The sequence below is a fragment of the Amblyomma americanum genome, chromosome 10 (genome assembly GCF_052857255.1).
Source record: "Amblyomma americanum isolate KBUSLIRL-KWMA chromosome 10, ASM5285725v1, whole genome shotgun sequence".
NCBI classification, from domain to species: domain Eukaryota; kingdom Metazoa; phylum Arthropoda; class Arachnida; order Ixodida; family Ixodidae; genus Amblyomma; species Amblyomma americanum.
In genome coordinates, this window is record NC_135506.1 from 49,050,735 (window position 1) to 49,072,247 (window position 21,513).

The 21,513-nt window shown below is 44.2% G+C and overlaps 1 protein-coding gene across 3 annotated transcripts in view; it reads left to right on the forward strand.

Moving 5' to 3' along the window:
• Nmnat (nicotinamide mononucleotide adenylyltransferase) overlaps positions 1-19,929 on the forward strand; it is a 27,118-nt gene extending 7,189 nt beyond the window's left edge. For 2 of the 3 annotated variants that reach the window (XM_077639414.1, XM_077639413.1), the window contains exons 4-9: positions 1,361-1,449; positions 2,464-2,565; positions 6,369-6,427; positions 9,283-9,384; positions 10,995-11,029; positions 17,245-19,929. In XM_077639414.1, coding sequence (XP_077495540.1) covers positions 1,361-1,449; positions 2,464-2,565; positions 6,369-6,427; positions 9,283-9,384; positions 10,995-11,029; positions 17,245-17,585 — 728 coding nt within the window. In that variant the 3' untranslated portion in view covers positions 17,586-19,929. The remainder of the gene's footprint in view (positions 1-1,360; positions 1,450-2,463; positions 2,566-6,368; positions 6,428-9,282; positions 9,385-10,994; positions 11,030-17,244) is intronic. The other variant, XM_077639415.1, reaches the window with a different exon arrangement.
• Positions 19,930-21,513: the final 1,584 nt, after the last annotated feature.

The window sequence follows — 21,513 nt, forward strand, 5'->3', positions numbered from 1 at the left end:
TTAGTAAAAATTGAAACAATGATGGCTCTGTTCAACGATACAGCATAGCTGTATTTGCTAGAAGCCAAAAGGCATTTCTTGAAAGGTTATTTTTCATTCTTGTCACTGGCACGGTCAACTCATGATAATTCAAACTTGAAGGGCTGCCGCGATGGCTCAGTTGTTATGGTGCTTGGCTGCAGACCCAAAAGACGTGGGTTCTATCCCAGCCGCAGCAATCGCATTTTGATGGAGGTGAAAAGCTAGAGGCCTGTGTACTGTGTAATGTCACTGCATGTTAAAGCATCCCAGGTGGTCAAAATTATCCGGAGCCTTCCACTACAGTGTCCCTCATAGCCTGAGTCGCTGTGGGTCATTAAACCCCAGAAATCAACTAGTCAGACTTGAAGGACTGAGAATCCATTAAAATTTAAGGGAGCCTTTCTGATCACTTCATTTTGATGGGCACTCAAGCATTGCTTTGAATTCAGTTCAAATAATAAGATTCTGCTCGGAATACAAGTCTGCAATGTGTGTTTACTGTGCTCATGTTAGCTGCTTATTTTAGCTGGTGTTGAATTAATGATGTGCTGTAGTGGACATGTGAGATGGAAGTGGCAGTTCAAGTGCAAAGAGCAGAAAGAGAAAATTTTAGCTCAGGGAGAATGAACACTTGCACATTTGACTGTGCTTTCAAAAAGTCATAATAAAAGCTCTTTATATTTCTTCTCTCAGTTATTGCTTGGGTTTAAACTGTCCCATTTTCACTTCATTGTTTCACAGTAGTACAGGCGCTACCTAAGTACCGAGGAGTGACGTTTTCAAATGTGATGTTTTGAAGTGGCTGGTCCTGCTCACAGTATTGTGTCATGCAAAGTGTACTGATAGATCTTAACAGCTTGTCTGTGTTTTATTACTACAGAGCCTTTGCACTCCAGTGACACATGTTTTAGCACCTGTTTTTTTTTGGTTTGGTGCTAGTTGGCCTAGAAGGCTGTTTGTCAGTTAGGTGCCATCTAGTTATTGTCACAGAGGGTGTTTAATTAGTAAGTGATTGGTGATCACTCAGAATTCATTAATGAACATCCTTTTTCGGCATCTCCTGTCATGGAGAAACAATTCTCTGCTGGAGGGGAGGCTCATTTACTGTGACTCATTGCAGAGGTAGTAGTCACATGTAAAGAAGGCAGACTCCTTCTGTACTTGTTCTAGTCAAAATAACAAATGATTTGTTTTATGCAAAAATATTTACATACTATTATGTTCATTAGTTTTGTCTACAGTGGTGCCACACTAGGAATGCATGCATAAATTGAAGTTTTGTTAAATTGTTAAGCGCATTTTTAGTGCAAGTGGTCTTATGTTCAACTCTCATTTGCAGAGGCCTTCTCAAATGTCCAGCTGATGTTGCTGTGTGGAGCTGACTTATTGCAGTCGTTTCGCGTGCCTGGGCTGTGGTGCGATGAAGACGTGAGTTGTCTAAGCATTGTGTTATGGTAAACAGTGTGTTGCATGTCGAGGTGAACCAGCTTGAGCTTTGTCTTACTGCTCAGTTTTAACACTGAGTTGGCCAGCCTAGCAGGTTCCGCATTTGATACATCAGCAGAGTTGTTGATCGGCCAGTTATTTAGAAATGCTGTTGTTGATTAATTTATTGTGTACAGTAGCATTGATGGACTGGTAATATATTCATGCCAGAGAAAAGCAGGCGGCCGTTCACTGGCTGTTCAAAAGAACCAGAATATTCACTCGCACAGCGAAATATGCAAGAACAGGTGGCAGGTGGTGCGGGCAGTAAATTTCATTCTGAGCAGTCACTGTGAATAGGAGGGGGGAAACAAAAGGCTAGAGAAAGGAGGCAGCATCTTAGAACTGGTTTCAAGGCTGGCTCTGCATTTTTCAAAAACAAATTGGCCATTGTTCTAGACAAGCGAACACATGCAGTGATTTGAGTGCAAATGCGTCAGTGGGAGTGCCTTGGTCATTGGTGATTAAATGACACTACAGCTGCTTGTTACTTTTCAATAGTTATCACACATTGCAACTAACGCAACTCCTTTTGATAACCTAAATCCCACTCCTCTTTGGTTGAAATTTCGATTGTTCTGTGTTGTGCTTTGTTTTTTTCCATGAAAGTATGCACTCATTGTCCAAAGTAAGCAGGTGACTCTGTATTGCTGCAGTTTTCGAGTTGTGTGGTCATGTGACTCGTTTAGTACACCTGGCTGGCCAAATGTGTACAGATTGAGAGGAGCATTCCTCCAGAGTCTGCAGAGCCTTTGGGTACCAGGGGTGCCGAAATCAGCATATTGTATGCGCTGGTGACAACTTTCGTGGCATGCATGGCTGCCTGCACACTTTCTACAAGAATGTATTACATGTGTGTGTGTGTGTGTGTGCTGGTACCCGCAGTGAGGTTGATGTGTTCCTTCTCTTCCGTTTTGTGGTGACCCGTGATGTTCCGGCTACCACTCTGTCATAAAGATAGAGCACATCCTAACCCAGTATGGCTTGGTGGTCGTGACGCGTTCCGGCTACGATGTGGCACGCACCATCTATGAGCTGGACATCCTATACCGGCATCGGGTGAGTGCAGTTTGGGGGGTGACACTGAATTTGGGAAGCTCGCATGTTGCCCTCTTTCGTCTCCTCAAGCGGTGCTTTTCAGCTACCGTTTCATTTGGTGCATTTCTACTAGGCGTGAAACTCCAGTTTAATGCTGAGCAAGGGTTGTATAGACTGCCTAGAGTGGGCGTGCTTGGCACAGTATCAGTTGAATGGCACAGCTGTTTATTTAGAAGGGAGATTGTCACCATGAAATACGTACATAGTCTCGGAGGTCACCTCTTCTTATTGCCTTATAGAACATATGGAAAAGAAGTGTGTAAGCGTAGAACATGTGTCTAAATTATGGCTTTGTGTGTGAGATATAAATGAGTAAACTGTGCTGTTTAATTAGATAATGCTCTGTGCTGGATCTTTTCAAGCTAACACCTCCATCATGACATTCCTAATATGGCAATCTATCTTCGTGCATAAGAATTCTTACATGACAGGTTTTTAGAAGTTGCTGCCCTCTGATCAATTCTTTCGTCCATCATAGTGGCTGGTCCTGTTCTCAGAGGGAGTAGCAAAAGTGTTTTTCAGAGTCCCTCAACAGTTTAATGGGTGTCACTTTGTGCTGCTGTTAAAGAGTTGGGAGCTTGATCCTTGGCAGTGGAGGCGAAAGTGTTTAGTGTAGCTACTGTGCATTTAAGCACCCCAGGTGGTCAAATTCAGATGGGCTGAGGAAAATATAGTAATTTTTACCCATTGAGCATCTACCACTGCAGGTCAACATACTCCTCTTTCATTTTAAACCAGCCAGAAGACGCGACACAAAGGAAGAAGCAAACAAGACGAGGCTGGACTAACAACTGAAGTTTTATTGAAAGGAAGAAAACAACGAAGACTCGCACTGAGATGCGCGCGCACATAAGCCGTATCAGTGAAAGGGCGCACAAAAAATTTTTTTTTCAATGTCAGGGTCTTACTAACAAGTTATCTAAAAAGGCAAATTCCTTAGCGTGAAGGATTACCGACGGCTTAGCCACACACGTGTCCTTAGCCTTAGCAATGTAGAAGGCTTCAACTATCTCGCGACAGATTTGTTTTTCATTTCTATAAACTACAGTAGTGTCGCTGAAGTCAGGCGTGCAAAGAGACAGATCATCGTCCGATTTGCATTCATGAGATTGCACGTGCAACGCCAGATTAGAGTTCGCCTTCCCACCCAGAGAGTTAGAATGCTCCGTCAGGCGCACATTTAGACATCTGCCCGTCTGCCCGTAGTAGCATCGACCACAAGGCAGCGGAACGCGATACACCACATTCTTTCTGCAAGGGGTGAGCCGTGTCTTATGTGACACTGTGCATCGGGAACGATCACTTGATGTTTTATCAAGCCTCCTTTTTACGCTGGCGCACAAGCCTCCTATCTTGTTTTTAGCTGTGAAGACAGCGCCAACGTCATACTTCGCCGCAAGTTTCTTGAGTCGGTGTGAAACACCATGGAGGTAGGGAAAGGCGGCCACCTTTTTTTTTTGCCGCACCTCCATGTCAGCATCTTCCGGCCCCGTATTGCTCTTTCTCAAGCGAGTCAAAACACGTTCAGACAAGCGGGCAAGGTGGGCAGTTGGAAATCCAGCTGCCATTAACTTTGAAACCTGCTGCGAGAATGAGTCCTCAACGCGGTGATGGCAAGACTTACGTAAAGCGGACTTGATGCATGCGACTGCCAAGCCATCCTTTACCAACCTCGAGTGGTCAGACTGATAGCTAAGCAGCGGCTTCCCTGACCTGGGTCTGTAGCCCCAACATACGTGATCGTCCCCAAAGCACAGGTCTAAATCAAGAAACTGCAAATGGTTATCTTTAGGAAATTCAGACGTAAAAGACAGGCCCTGACCGCCCTCCTTGAACATTCCTAGAACATCTTGTGCCAACCTATCAGAGTCATCCTTGCCTAAGAAAATCAAGTAGTCATCAACGTAGCGAAACGCTACTACGCCGATGGCTTCCAAACCAGGCTGTAAAGCAGTGTCAACTTTGGAAAGAAAAATGTCGCTGAGCAAAGGTGCGACCTGTGACCCTATGCAAACGCCTGACCTCTGGACGTACATAGGGTCACAGGTCGTACATAGGGTCACAGGTCACAGGTCGCACCTTTGCTCATTTTTTTTGTGTGCCCTTTCACTGATACGGCTTATGTGCGCGCGCATCTCAGTGCGAGTCTTCGTTGTTTTCTTCCTTTCAATAAAACTTCAGTTGTTAGTCCAGCCTCGTCTTGTTTGCTTCTTCCTTTGTGTCGCGTCTTCTGGCTGGTTTAAAATGAATACTTACCAACTCGCCCAGTCCTCAACCTTGTTATACTCCTCTTGCTGAGTAAATACTCAGCAATAGCAGTATGCCTCTTGTTAATTGGCTCTCTGTTAGTACACCGCACCGTTCATGCATTCATGCTTTCATGATGTTACTCTTTGGGTTGCATGCTTACTTGAAGGATTTCTTGGGAGAAATTGAAGGTGACCTGTATCGATAGGTTACTACTGTGTTCCATTGTCAGAGCAGCTACCTGCACTGAGAACGAAGCTTTCATATTCAAGCAAAGACCAAAAAATGAAATGCAGGTGCTGCCATCATTGGCCGGTTTTTCCTGTAAACTGCAGGAGATCTTGGAGCCTACCCACACCACCGTTTGCTTCACAAACTGTGGTCGCGTAGTATTTTTGCTGTATGGATGTCGAGAGTTTGGATTGAGTTGCAGGAAAATTTTAGTTCAATTTTCTCCACAATAAATACTCCTTTCGCTGCCGGACAGAACGTTACGCACCAAGGAAGAGTTACGGAATTGATTTTTATTAAAACAATAATTTAATAGAGTGTCTGGCTCATGTGTATGAACTATGAGTATTCTATGAAGTCCACTGCAGTCATGCAACATTTCCATTTATAAAATAAATCAGTCAGTCACCAAAGCTACAGAGAAACTTGGTACACAAAACAAGCACTTCGTTGCGACAGCCACGTTTTCCTGGTTGCTTGGTTGGTTGCCTTCATTTTAGCGTGCAGCAAAAGTGGGCTGCCACTAACATAATATAGTGTGGGCCATAAAAAGAATTAAATATAATAGTGCCCAGCCCGCAATTACAGAGAGAGCGTCCAGCAGAATAATAAACTTTTCCTTTTTTGAAGGGTAGAATTAAATGTCAACCATCGATCAGCCCGCTGGGCGGTGCCATTTTGAGCGTGGAGTATGGAAGGGTCTAAAACTGGGGCACCTTTCAAGCAGAAACAAATTTAGACAAAACGAGAGAAAAATGAGAAACAAAATGCAAAGAAAAATGAGACTAGAATTGGGCATTGCACAGTGCTACGTGTAGTCAACCTCTTATCCTGTCCTTCTTCCTGCCTTTTCCACTGGTAACGTGCACCAACCGGCCCGAGTCTCAGCCTTAACATCTGTTTGGCATGGTTCATGCTGAGACGATACAGCTCCTTTTAGTAGTGTTTAGTATGCTGACCATATCAGGCGTGTCCAGCTTTGCAGAGTGAGTTTTACAGATTTTAGCTGTAGTCCGTATTGCTTCAGGAATTCTAGACTCAAGTATCCACAGGAAAGCCTAGTGAAATTTCAGGGTGGCTTTATAGTGCTGCGACATGTTGTGGCTTGTGCCGTATGCTAACACTATGATAACTATACTTGAAAAGAACTGGCTACTGGTCTTGTTGGTATTTGCTCTCGGGCGTAGTTTACATCGTGTATAGAAAGAACTGACTCGGCACTACGGCTTGTGTTCTGTAGCTGTCTATCTGAATTAATCGATGAAATTGCAAATTTTCTTTTGCAGAGTCACATTCACATGGTCACAGAGTGGATTCCAAATGAGATCAGCTCTACGGCAATCAGGTGAGCTCCACATTTTCCACTGGCTTGTGTGGCGGGGTGGGCCACAGCACCTTTTGACAGCTGCACAACCTTGCTCTTTCAAATCGTAGCATCACAGGCTCAGATAATAAAGTGCAGCACTGGGAAGACTTTGCGCTATGTTGCGATGAAACAGCAGCAGCACACACAGTAAAACCTCGTTAATTTGAAGCCTTTGGGTCTGAAAAATGTTCGAATTAGCTGAGCACAACTAAGAAATGGGACCCAGGCAAGCTTTTTCGCTGTGGGAATGTGCTACCTCTAATGGGTAAACTTTGTGATTACCGTATATTGCTGCATATGAGTTAACTCCAAATATAAGCGACCCCCCCCCCCCCTTTTTCACCTGAGTACCACGCTCTGTTGTGTATTTGTGTGTGGAATGGCATCGAAGTACACTACTCAAAGCATTAAACGTGTAACGATGAGATCACAAAGCCAGCAGGCGGACGCACATGGAAATCAAAAGCGAGAACGAGGCATTCCCCTTCTACACTTGCGTGTGGCCTGACTGACTAGCGGCAAATCTAACCTCCCCTTAACCATGGCACATGACATTAAGAAACGGCGCAGGCTGGCGTTGCGAGCAGTCAGCCTGTCGCTGGACACGCACTAAGGCTGCTATGTCTTGGAATGGGGGGGGGTGCGCTTTGATATCCGCACCTCCACCAGACACTGCCTTCCCCACTGCCTCTGCTCCAGCCATGCCTTGACGAAGTGCCGAGAGCACGTTACGTTGAAACCAGCATCCGCTGCTGCACTGTGAAGCAAGTCTCTGCAGGGTACACCTCACTGGTCTGAAAACCGTACCAAGGACTGGTGTCTATGCAGAGAATCGCCCTGCAGCACTGCTTTGTGGCTCTGAAGATCCGATTTTTGGCAAAATCTGGAATGGGCATTCCAGCATGGCACCACAGATTTTCGAATTAACCAGGACGGTGTAAGCTGCGAGTTTGCATTATTTGGTGAAATTTAAATCAGAAATTATGGGGCTGTAGAAATTCCTTGAAAGATCTAAAATTTTTAATTAACGGAGTTCGAATTATTCAGGCTTTACTCCTGTTTCATTAACTGAGGTGATAGCCTTGGACACGGCACATTGTTTCTGTATTTTAAATCTTGTGCGCCCACAGTGCAGCTGTACTCGGGGACAACTTTCTGGGGGAACTGGCATAGAAGCTGTGAGTGTAAAGTGACATCTTGCACAGGTGTACTGTTCTTAGAGTCGGCCACATGTGTTTGGAAGCTGGAAGGTTGTGCTTATAGCTTCTCTGCCAGTGCCACAAAAAGTTGTTCCCAAGTGTAAGCATAGCTTCACATGGTTCCTCTTCTGTTACCATATTTTTGTGACGATGCCACAGGTTTTTCTCCTCGAGTCATCTGTTTCAGAACGCATCTCGCGCTATGCTTAATGTCAGGGTGCAATAATAACACAAGTTTTCCTGTCGCTCTTCAAGACAGCCGCAGTTACCTTCACTGCCATACTTGCAAGCTGCTAGGAAAAGCCAATTTCTTGGTGCCCTTGGAGCCGGATGGCATGCCAGAAAAGGAGAGGATGGCTATGAACATGGAAAGAAAGCTCTGTGGGCCATTGAGAAAGAGAAGGCGCTGAAAGAGTTGAGTGGAGTAGGAAAGCAAAGGGTGAATGGGTACAGGGCTAGGGAGCACAAAACATGCAGTAACAGCGGCACAGCGATGACAGTGACTGCTGCTTTGTGGGAGGCTGCGTGCGTATGGGTGCTGAAGAATTTGCTTTGTTCGACGATGTCACGTGCATTTCTGAGTTGTTGCTTCTCAAATAATATTGATGTAGTATCTGTTGGTTCCGTGCTTTTGCATGCCGAGGCATTTTCTTGTTTTACGAGTCCTCGGCTGTAGTTGGCTTGAGCAGGTTGAGATCGCTTGGCGTTATAATCGTGTTATGTATATGTATAGTCGAACCTCGTTAAAATGAAACTGTTTATAACGAAATAATGGATATAACAAAGGATTGACGAATCCCCTTGGAAGCTCGGTCAACACGGGCTATAACAAAGCTGCGGCTATAACGAAGTAATTGCCTGCCCCTTCAACTTCGTCAACACAGGCTATAATTAAGCTCAGCTCAATGGTCTCAACCAGTTAATGAAGCTCGAACGAGGTTCAGCTGTATATATATTCATTTTCGTGAGGTCTCAAACTCCTTCCTCACGTTTTAATCGTGCTTGAGTTATGTCTATGTTTCTGTATTCGTTGCTAGTTTTGCTAGTAAATCTTTGAAAACTTTGTCAGTGACCCCTTTCAATGACATTTAGAGAATCCTAAATAATTTATAAGTTTGCTGGGATAAAGTGGTCACAACAGGCATTGGGAAAGGTTGCTGGAGGGCTGTGCGCGAGGCCTTTGCCCTGCAGTGGATGTAGTCGGGCTGATGGTGATCAAATGATTATTAATTCACTGTAGTATTATTTATGACAGGTAGTTTTTAGAATGGAATGCGATATCGCCCACCATCGGAAATCTGTGCTTTTTTTCAGGGCAAGGAAAGAGTTGAAAACAAAAGGAATCTATAGTACGAATACATATTGTATTACTTTATCTGCTGTAGTAGCTTGTGATACTATAGTATTGGTATCTTTACTATCTGCCTCTCATCAAAGTGCAACAGAGTACCTTAGTGCATCACAAATGGGGCAAGTTTTCAGATCTGCCCATAGCATAGCTCTGATATTTTTGAGTCTGTTCATCATGACTTCCTGTTGGATCGCCATGCTCATGGAGCTCTTGAGTCTCAGCTCGGTCAAGGTTTTCCATCCTTGAGCCGAAGAAACAACAGTAACTGTGGCATTTACTTTCAGGCGGGCGCTGAAGCGTGGAGAGAGCGTAAAGTACCTCCTTCAGGACTCTGTAATCGACTACATCCAACAGCATGGACTCTACACACAGTCACGCATTGAGGAGTGAGTCTCTAGCGCTTCTCATGCTGTTCCTACATCACCTGCATGCCCTGCCAATGCCTCTGAGTTGTCACAAGCTTTTCCTGACATGCAGCTGCTGTTTTGGCAACTGTGTATGCGGTTTTAGTGACGGATTTTCCTCCTGGTACAGATTGGCGGTCACTCATCTTCACTCTCTTACACTCACTCTCACTTGCTCTTGGGTTTCATACATCGCTTGTTGAGTGGCTGGAGGTTCCATTTCACCACAACGTTGTCCTAGTGGTCTGAGTATTCGCCTCACATGTGGGAGGTGCAGGGTTCGATCCTCAGTGCCACAAGCTCTCACCTGGCATGGTGCTCAGTTTCTCTGGGATGAGATGCTTGGAAAATGGGTATTTGACCTCCCTGCAAGGAGACCAAAATATAGCTCGTGCCATGGCACCCTATGATGGCCAAAGCTGCCCTTGCGCCATTAAAAACCAAACAATCATCATCAGGAGGCTCCATCTCCACTACGTGGTAAAGATTGGCACTTAATGCTCTCAGTTACCAAGCTGCTCATTTATGCACATATATACCCATGCAGGTGGAGGTAAAGGCAGCGGCTGTTACTGTAATTTGCTTGGTAGAAAACTGCATGTAATGAGCGGAGGTGATGGCTATCTTTGCCCAGCTGTGCTGTGTTGGCTTCTTCTTTCATTTAGTATAAATACTTTCACTCTAAGCTTTTGTTAAACCTTGAGTGAAGAGCCACAGAAAACAATTCATTTGCTTTTTTGTGTTATCATTCTCTATTGGCCTCTTTTTTTTTTTTTTTGGTCCTAGCAAAGGCGCCTCTCATGTTAATGATGCATAAAGTATGAAATTCTACTTCCTGTAGTGACCAAAGCATAGCGGCATGCTTTAAGCAAAGCAGTTTTGCACAAGAAAAACTACTTGAGCAAATGACTATGTGTATTATTTTGCACATGTTTCATGCAAACAGGAGACTTAAAGTATCACATCTCAAGTGGGACTTGCACTTGTTGAAGCCTGGTGGACATTAACTTTAAACTCTCACGGCACATGCTTTCATTACCATTAAAAACAAGCTACTTTTAACTGAAACCAAAACAACTTGGATGTATTGTAGTGTGTTTAATTTGCGCCTACATATTCATGATGGCTATTTTATTCGCTGTAGTTGTTATACTAGTACAAAGCATTACTGCAATTACCATCGAATTCTTGATTGCTGTTTACTGCAAAATTGTGCCTTAATTGCCAACTGCTTGCATTTGCAGTGAGATACAAATCTTGCTAATGACTGTGAAATCAAACAGCGTGTATGCATAAAAGCATTGGCTCTAGCCTTCGTTTGGAGTGCATTCAGTACCTTTGGTGAGCTTGGAAATGTCTCGGCTAGCTCTTTTTCTTTGCACCTTGTTACTCCTGAGATACTTCTACGCTTTTCCAGAGTCCCAGGTTATCTACACCGATTCGGAGGTGCTAAAGATGCCAGGCCCCACTAACATGTGACATTCTGCTCTAGCCTTTCTCTCAGATTGCTGTGCTTTGCATTCTTCTTCTAACTTCTTCATCAAGTGGCGTTCTTGTTTGCCCTAATGTCGTGCCTTCGGTGGTGGCTGCAGGCGTGGTGGAGTGAGCAGTTCCCGCAAAATGCAAGGTAAAACAGGCTTTGCAAAATACCTGCACCATTGTAAAAGGCCACCACAGTGGGTGCTTTTGGTCAAGCTTTATGTTTTGCTTTTAGTGTTGACGGTACCATCCTTAATTTTGCGCATAGAAACAGGCGAGTGCCGCCGCGCTGTTTTTTTCATGTTGACGCGGAGAAGTGCACAAGCTATAGTTTGAGGCAAAAGAAAACCATTGATGCCAATTGGAGCTCTAGAGAAAGTTGGCTTTATTTACAGCCTTGTATTGTGAGAGGTGCATTCAATTGTTTACGCGCACGAATGGGCATGGCACCGTTTCTCTCTAGGCCTCATTCTTAGCCCACAGAGATGTTTGGTTTTATTGAAGCTTGCATGCTGTGTAAATTTTTTTACCTGACACCACAGAATGGTAGAATTGTCAACTACCTATCAACTACCTGCTGCACTTACTGCTCTGTTATGAGAAACTGCTGTTTACTCACAGCGCTGCTTTTGTAACAGGGACAGTCAGGAAAGGGGAGCATGGGCTGTGCATTGCTTGCACGTTTTGCATTGTCATTGAAGACTTTCACAGCTGTTATTTTCAGTTTTGGCTTTTTAGGAGCATTATGAAAGTAGCACTGAACTGAAAGCCACCACTAGGCGTGTTGAAAGTGTCTTGAAGAGCACCTTCACTCCGAAGTCAGTCGTGATTGAAAATTCCCACTATGGTGGTCCTTTAAGCCTCATGTTGAAGGCTGAGAGACCAGTAGTAGCCAATGGGGCAGCACGTGCAAGTGCGCATCGTACAGGGCAAAGCTTTGGCTCCTTTTCATTTTTTCATTTTGCACTGCTCTTTGAGCCATGCTACAAGCCTGCTGGATCTCAATTTAGCCTGCACTTAGAAGCAAAGGAGTTTGCCCTGGCACCTCACTGTTTTCTTGGAAGTAGTGACTAGTACCATCTTGTTTCCTTTATACTTGACTGCCCGTTTCTGCCCACTTTATTTTTTTTTTCTATTCGTGACACGCATCTCTTCCATCATTTGAACGTAAACTTAACATTGTGCATCTGTGCCTTCCATTGTGATTCACTGAGGTGTGCAGTCGCATAGACTCTTCTCGTTTCTGTATTACCTCTGGTTTGTCTTTTCTTCAATGTTTCTAGTTGGTGCACATTAGTATCCAACTGAGATAATTTGTACCTGAGTATTACTCTCCTGAAATAGCATGTAATTGACACCATACTCTTCTTTGCATACCTGCTTTGTAGTTTCTAACGCTGTGGACATCGTATTCTTTTAACAGAGTTCTGAAGTGAGGCCAAAACACTTGAGTAACGTGACCAAACAGTTTGTTGTCCAGGACAGTCTTATTCCTGCACTGCCATAGGTAGCTGTTGGAAAAGTAATCAGAGAACCCTCAGGGGCCTCGGTAGTGAACAGGAAATGGCACGCATGTCATAGACCTGCTATCTGTGAAAGTCAAGCTTTTTGTGGGAATTGATTTAAAATACCTCCCCATAGTAAGAGCTTCACTTTGTTCAACCAAATTTTTTCTCCCTATGGAGCTCCAGTTAATAAGGCACTGCTGTACAAATGTCTTGGCAGTGGAGCTTCATTGAGCTCGAGTAGCAGTGGAAAAAGTAGCAGTGTGCTCAAAATTTCCATCACAGCTATATGCACACTTTGTGAAATGCGTGATGGGGTCATGCAAAAAAGGAAGAAAAAAATGCAAATATTTAATGAGGAAAAGGAAAGCATAGTACCTCTCACATTGTTAGCGGAGGGTTAAAAAAAATTGTGGGTACAAAAAAGCCTGCAACTGTGTTGTGTTATGAGACGTCCTTTGACCTCCTAAAGCTTCGCTGTAATGTGTGTCTCGCTCGCTTCGGTCTCCTTTATTTCCCTTCCCAGTGCCGGGCTACCAGTCACACACTGACTTCTCCACCCTTTGTTGTAATATGTATATATCCTTTTTTTTTTCTTCATTAGGACCACATTAGGAACCTTGTGCAATTGCCGTGTTGATTGATTATGACTGATTATAAAGCACCTGTTTGTCTGTCTGCATTCCTTGCATGCACATATTTCAGGAGTGACAGTGCAGAGGCTTCTCAGCGCTATCTGAATGCCACTGGGTCTCCTAAAGACTAACTGAGAATTAGTTTCACAGGAAGCTTTAATGAGCACTCGGATTGTATGATTGCCTTGGTCAGTTATTTTTGACTGCAGCCCTTTGCGAGCCAGTTTTACCTTGCGGCCAAAGCCACTGATATCCTGTTTACCTTTTCTATAGTCCGTAGGTTTTTTTTTATTTCACTTTTTCTCTGGTGTTAGAGGGATGGAACATGCCTCTGTTCTTTCACTTTTAATGGCAGAAATTTGGAATTAATTATGGCATTCTGGTTGCTTGAATTGGAAAAGTAGAAGCAAGACCGTCCTCAATGCATGCCTGCATCTTTCTTCAATGTAAACATGAGAATTCAGGTGCCAGAAAAGGGTGTCATGGACTTCTTATAACATGGACAAATAGGGCCTTGTAGGTTTGCCAAACTGAGAAGCTGTGCAAACAAAGGTTCTGGAGATACTGGAGTGCGTGGGAGTACAGGGGCATTATTAGAAAAACTGCAATTGAGATATGCCGGGGGAGTTCGTAACACAGCACTTGCAGCGAACCGTTAAGATTTTTTCAGACTTTAGCCTTTTCTGTGGTAGCTGTTTTCTCTGTTTCAAGAGAGGATGTTTGCACATTGTTTGCTAAAGGCTGCACACAGTTTTCGTTCTCCTGAAACTATAGTTAAAAAAAAAATGTTAAAATAAGTTGAACATGAATCTCAAATGAACATGACTCTTTGAAATGGTAGCTGCATGCATAGCTTCTTAATACCTGCCACGGTTGCTTTGCTTCATGAAGCGAGCATCGTGTGGCTGCAGTGCATTACAGGCCACAAGAAGCAGCGCTAAGCTAGGCTGGTTTGTTCCTATCTGTGAGAAAGAGATGGGAGAGGAGTGCTTAAATGTGGAGTGCCGCAAAAAAAAAAAAAGAACTGACACACGGAGACCAGGACCATCATCCAATATTCATTGCTTCAGGCTAGTTAGCAGTAAGTAGGAAAGAGCCACAAAGAAAAAGATGTGAGAGTGGTATGGGAGAAAAAAAGTTCTCTAATGTTCATTTTGCTGACGATTTTCTGTGGATTGTGGGATATTTCTGCGCGTAAGGAAGTAAGTACCGTGCATACTCGCGTATTGAACCCACTTGCATAATTACCCCCCCCCCCCCCACTTTTATCAGCCAGAATTTACTTTTTTTTTTTCCAGCCTTTAGCTTTTTGCAGTGGGTTCCTCAGTTTTCGCGCTGTCCACAGCGCAGACCTTCGCAGGGCGCCAAGACACAGCCCGCTGCAGATAACATCATCACCTGTTTGTTTATCTTTGAGGAGAGCTCCGGCCAGAAAGGGGGGGGGGGCTGCACGCCTAGACATTGTGCGCTGTAAGCTAAGGCTTAAATATTTGCATTACACACTCCTCACCGTCTTGTGTTTTTTTAACCTCGTGTTAAAAAACGCGCACCTGGCCTTCAGGACCGGTGTTCAGCATGTTCGCGTTATCTCGCCGCTCTTGGCCGGCGCCGCCAGCTACCGCATAATTGCCGGATCGCGTCAGAGTGAACGATGCTAAACACTAGCGACACGAACGCATCTGACCGCGTGCGTTTGTTGATGATTGAAGGACGGACTGAGGTATGATATGAAATATCGACGCTTCCAAAGAAATCTGTTGACACCTTTTTCCCGCGTAATGAACCCTCTCCCCAAACTGATGTCAACTTTTCTGGAAAAAAAGTTGGTTCATTATGCGAGTATATATGGTACTATTCAGCCTAGTAGGGTTTTCACAATTCTTGTGCATACTCCGCCTATTCTACATTCAGCAACTGACGATTTCTCTACACTTGACAACACTCTCACTGGGAATCCTTCTGCCTTTCACCTCTTTACTTGAGCATTGAAACTGGTGTGTGCCAAATGATGCCAAAGTGTCGGGTGTAGAATCTCCGGAGCATGTATTAAATGCCACACTCTCCGGGTCTTGTCCTGGCCTTGTGTCGATTTCTGATTTTCAGTTTTGTGTCAAATGGTAAAGGTATTGCTTTAATCATCAGTTGTCTCCCGGGTTTCACAAGCATTTAGATTCACACTGCGCATTGCATTGCACATCATGCATTTGGATTGCATTATAGGCTCTCAGTTATTGCAACTGGAAAATGGATAACACAAATGCTTTAGCCTTATCTGTCTCACAAAAATAGCGGCATTCTATGTGTGCTTCTGCTACTTTCATCTTTGACAGTGGCTGGGTGAACCGTATGTGGACGGGACGTGTGGGAATGATTTCATACTCGCCTGTGGTCCTGCTGCCAGTTAGTAGTGTTGGTCTTCCCCATGTTACATGAAGCACAAGCTGTGTCCAGGCCGAGGGAGAAAGAAAACCAATCCCTGTACAATTTCAAACCAGGTGTACCTGCGTCCTTAAGGCATGCAACAACCTGCATTTGAATTTGGCTGAGCTTCTTGGGATTATTATCCTCATTAGTATGCTTTGGCCAGGAGTGCCTTTGTATACATCATCATTTATCTATATGCATACATGTGACCATGGTTGTTTGCCACAACTGTAAAATGAGGCAGTAGAATCTTTGGGGACATGCTGTTCTTGACTGGGAATAGATTGGCATGCATTATATCTTGAAGACATTTTATGCATAGTTCCGCTTTAATGGCTGTTAGTAGTGCCAGTAATTTTATCAGCTTAATGCTTGCAATTCTAGGTGTTAGTGTTTTAAACGGGCCTCCAGTGCATAGGGCAAAATAGTGAATCTGCTGTACTGTAATGCATGAACTGAATACAGGCTACACTACATGGCAGTCATTAAGTAACAAGGATATCAAGACGGGCAAATTATACTGTAGGTCTAGAAAAGCGGTATAGCTGTCCTTTGGTGGAAGAAGGAAAGAAATCTAAGGCATTTTCATGAAAATGTTGCGAGCATTAGCAAATGGTGCTTGCAACACTTAAATGTTTGGTGGTAATATTTAGTAAAGAGGGGCCGAGTAGCATTTTTATTTTTTTCTCTATGTTTACAAAAAATTTCAAGCGAAAAGCCAAAATAGAATAATCAGTTCTTCCATGAATGCTTGCAAGCTGCTAGGGTCAAAGCTATCAAAATGGGGTATGTCTGTGCGTTAGGCATGTTCAACTTGTAGTTCAGCTTGCGCAAAGCAGCTGTATTTCTTGCTGAGTAACGAACACTTTTATGTAATACTGTTTGGTAGATCGCATTCTTTCGTTGAATTTACAAAACAGATTTGTGGTTTCATTGATCATCTAGGGGTATCCAGCATGTAACTGAAAACCAGGAATTGGTTGTATTACATTTCCCTGTAACGCATTGTACAATGTAAGGCATAGTATACATAGTGGTTGATTCTTACAGATATGAACAAAATTTGTTGCCTGTCAGCTGGAAATATGTGCAAAACTTGTGTAGTTTAATCATTTTCTTCATGCATTAGAAGAAAGGAAATGAGCAGAGATAATGTGCATTAAATCACTTTGCCTTATTCATCACTGCTGCATAGGCAGACCATGAATTAGTACTTTTCACTGTTCATGCAAAGATTGATGCCGAACAGATAAAGTTTCTCATCATGCATACTGCCAAGATGAAGACTGCTGCTGAAGAGCTGTGTCATCAAAGACTTTTGCAGAGCGCAATGTGCTTTGTGCGTGCTTTGGCCTTGTGAGGTACCCAGATACAGAGTTCACTTCACTGGATGGCACGGCCATCATTTTTACACGCTGGCAGCAGCTTGCAGGTGCAGTCTCTCACAGGTTTACAGGGTGTTGGGGGAACAGTCGGTGTGCTCAATAACTGCAGCACTTCGAAGAAAAACAATAAAACAATTGCAAAATTGAAAACCAGTGACTAGGCCATATTTATTTTTAAGTACACAAAAGGTAAGAGCTGTGGATCAAGAATTTTTGGCTTGTGTTGCTGATTTGGTGGAAAATTTTATTTCTTTTGTTCTTATTTTTTCAGCTTCGAGTTTCTTGTGGGATCTGTTTGTGGGATGATTTTTTTTTTTGGGGGGGGGGATGATTTTTTTGTATGTGGTTAATGGCTGCAGCATTAGCTAGCATAAAAGCTGAGCTCATTTAATTGAGTCAATGCCATTGTTGCAGTGTCAACTCAAACCACGCGGAGACGGACGAAGGCCAGGAGACGGCTGTGTGACAATGGCCTTCAGCGCTCGGGCAGCACAAGTTCTGGCTGCCCAGTAGCGCTGCCGCTGTCGTCATTACCCAACAAGCTAGGGCCGCACGAGACTCGATCCTCGTCCAGGCGGCAACAACCGCTCCAAGCTGCCAGCCGGACATGCCGCACTCCGCGCTCGACACGAGTGCCCAGCTCCTGCAAAGCGGCGGAACAACTGGCGTGTGCGTTCCATGCGCAACGCTCGGGAACTCCGCCTTGGCACCTTTCGTTTCCTGCTGGCTCCAGAAGGAAAAGTGTGAGCACATGAGCCTACCGTCAACGAACGTTGTCTCGGTGTAAGGACATCTGGAGCTGTTGCAGTGATCGATGTTCAACGTCATCGGTGTCTCTTCATCGCCGAGTAAGAAGCTGCAACAGTGTACAGTTGGTTGGTGGATGTGTTAACCTCAGCTGGCATCAGACACAGCTGTGTGCCATTTCTTTTGAGTACTTGCCGACAGAGTTGTTTGTTCCCGCTCCACTGTAATGCATGTGGTGTTGCCGAGCGTGGTACATTCAGTGCACATGCACAGTTTGCTAATGCTTGTTGGGAAATTCGATTTCAACCTGAGATGTGTTGGCTGTAGTGTGCAAGGAGAGGAGAGGAAAATGTCCCTTGCTGTAGGCTCCATTGGAGGAATGATTTTAGCCATGGACCATGGTATCCAATCTTCTATTACAGCAAGAGAATGCCAAGGTACCACATTAGTGGAGTGTGAAATGTGACAGCGCTGGTGATAGGTGCGTACGCCTGGTGCTACTTGCTGCAGAGATGGCTGCAGTCAGTATAGATTTCTCAAATACTTGTTGGTAGTACGAAGGCAGCCGCAAAAATGTACGCACGGGAGAACTGACCTTTCTGGCTAGGACTAGCTGCGATTCCAACGATATCTTCCTTATCATGAAATTTAGCTCACTGCACTCAGTGAGGTTTACCTCCAGCTTCAAGCATCTTTTAAAAATAAAACGACTTCTCACATGCATCAGTAACACTGCAGTGTACAAGCTGCTATTCATGTATTATTCCTAGGTGTAGGCAGTTTAGTTAGGGGCTGCAGCTGTGTTAGTGCCTGTGATTTCAGTGCTTTCTCTTCTTTCAATAACTGCCCATGTAGTAGCAGTATACCAGTCTATTCAAGACTACAGGATTGGGCTGTGTTGTCTTGAAAATTTCAGATTTTCCACGCAGTGTTGATGCATGCTCTTTTTATCTAGGACGAAAGGCGTCGCACAAACAGTTGCGCCATGAACAAGAGCAGCAATGATCTTTGGCTTGGGAAGGAATTTGAGGTTCAGCAGGAAAATAAAAAAAGGTAATGCATTTAGCATCTGCCTAAAGTAAACGTTTTGCTGTGATATGGTTGAACAGGCCTTATCCAGCCAAGCAGTGTCATTGCCTGCATTACTACACAGTCATTCTAGTCTTTACTTAGCCAGCACTCAGCTACAAGGATTCAGGCTGTGGTGCAGTCTGGAGTTGTTGCTCACTGAATGCTAGCACATGACTACAGCTGTGCTTAAATCACATTTGATAGCCAGCAGCGTGCTGCACTGTTACACTTGTAGATTTTTCTGTCTGCACTCTTATGGGCTTGTTATCCTTCCATCAGTAGGAAGGCACATTACTAGATGTTCGATTGTTTATTGCAGCCCGTAAAAGTTGGGATGCTTCTAATTCGTAGTACAACGCTTTCAGCATAGTCAGGTCGGTCGTGATGTTCTGAGCAGACATATAGTGAACACACAGGTGCCATTGAAGGCACAGACTAGCTATGTTTAGACCTGTAGACTCCTTTTTTGAAATTGTAATTTCGTCTTTCCTGATTTCCCTGTGGCAATGTGCTGCTCATATATCTTGCCTACTGTTCAAACACATGTGGCCCATTGTTAGGAGCCTGTGTCTCTGTTCTTGTGCACTGCACCATATTAAGGTACCACATGTAGTGATGCTTTTGCTGAGTTTCTAGCTTTGACCTTTTTCTGTCTCTCCGATTTAAGAAAATAATCGCGTCACACTTGCAAGTTTTTATCCTTGACCTTTCTCTCATTTGCCAAATGTGCTTTGTCTGATATTTGATGCAATGTATGAAACATAAATGTGTAAAGTGAGTTTTGAGGGAAAGCATATTCATTTACACCTTTAGTTTTATGAAGCGGAGATCATGACTGCCAGAAGGTAGAGCATGTGACTGTGTTATGCTGCCTCTCGGTTGGTGCGTTGTGAAATTTTGCTCCTGCTACAGCAATGTGTTTAAACCTGAGGATGCCTGAACTTTTGTGTGGCATTTCCTTCCTTGCTGTGTAGCACTCACCTGGAGTTAGGGTTTTGCATTGTTTTTTTCACCAGACAAGCCTGGTTCTGACAGTTGTAATGTCAGGCTGTGTTTCGAAGGCTTAACAAGAACTGTGTATGGTCGTGTGTGTTTTGCATGCTTTTTAATGCAGGAGCACATGCAGATCTGTTCGAAAGAAGTTCATTGTGTGAAAAGCTTTAGGTACAGTGATTGTGCCGGTTGCAGGTGAGGATGGGAAAACTGTATGGCAATGCAATACTTGAGATGGGTAAAATAAAGTGTCTTGTGCACATCTGCATACCTGCATTTGCAAACAGACCTGGGTGATCTGTATGACTAAGCTGAATCACATGCTAGTGGCTATTTGATGCTGTAACGAGTAGTCATTGCCATCAAGCACGATATACCGTGGTGCCATCTCTTGGTAGTGCTCGAATGATGCTGGAAGGGGGACCACATGTGTGCTGTTCTATGTCAGTGCACCTTAAAGATCCCCAAGTGGTCGGAATTATTCCGGAGCCCTCCACTATGGCACCTCTTGCTTACTTTCTTTTTTCACTTCCTCCTTTATCCCTTCCCTTATGGCGTGATTCAGGTGTCCAAGGATATGCGAGACATATACTGTGCCATTTCCTTTCCCCAAAAATCTCTTCCTGCTACATCGGCAGGGCGTTTCTAGGTTTGGAAACGTTTTGTTTAAAAAAATGTTTTCAAGATCTTTGAGGGTCCTGGAATTTCAGTGGGTCCTTGAAAACCTTAAGTTTTTGTTATTGTATTTAGGACAACCGCGATTGAATTCTAGCTGCCTTTAAATTTTGTTGTTTTTGCAACGTATCAGAAGAATATTCCGTTATCTTCAATATCACCATATCGGCACCTTACAGTTTTTCAATATTAAAAATTTTTGTCCAAGAATGTCGAACAGGCAAAAAGTAGATGACCCAGTTTCAGGATTTATTCTGTAGAAATGCATTTCTCAATGAAAGCAAAGAAGAAAAGCGCTCAACTGACTAGGGGAAACACATATCTTCTACACACCATTTACAACTCCGTCCAGCATCACCTCAACTTTACTATCTTATTTACTCCCAAGTTGGTCGATCCCTCGTTTGGTAGGCACCCTATCTTAGGGAACTGTAGAAAGCTAAAGATGAGGTTGGAATGTCGAATGTGTCCCCCAGCGAAAGCCCTGAGCCGTCCAAATGCGATTCAGGTGCACGCAAAGTCATATCGCATATGGTTCATACAGCGGCTGTGTAATAAACACGCCCCTGCAGAGATAGCGCTTCATTTGGGCTAAGCGCAGAGGCGATACTAAAAGAACGACGAAAACAATGGTATGCGTGAAGTGAAACCTCTTTCTTTTTCGTTATAATCACGTTTCGCAGACAACATAAACGTCCGCAGAGTGCGCGCTGTCGTGCAGTCTTCGTAAAAAATGCACAGTCCACTTTCTCCCAAGAGCTAGGGTACCTCTATGAGCCATCTCCGTGCGGAGGCCCAGGCATCGAGGCAAACTGCCAAGTTCGCTTGCTCCGAAGGCATAGGTGGCGAGGGAGACTGTTGCCCTCTCTCGGCAGCCAGAGAGAGAGAGTCGAGCTGGCTTCGCACAATGACTGCGAGAGGCCTCGCACCCGCGTTCGCGTACGTGCCCTGTACTTGGGACGTTCTGGGGAGCCCGAAACCAAGTCTTACGGCGTTGCGGCGGTTGATGTTGAGCTTCTTCCATTCTCTTTCCTTTCCTGCACTATTCACTTTTCTTTCCCTCGGCAATGATTATGGCGTTCGCGTTCCCTCTTCCTTCAATGTGCGTAGGCGCTTGAATTTATTCAAAGTAGATTGCCTCAAATGCCCAGAGCATCAGGCATTGAGGTGCTCTAATACAAAGCGCAGCGTCAATCT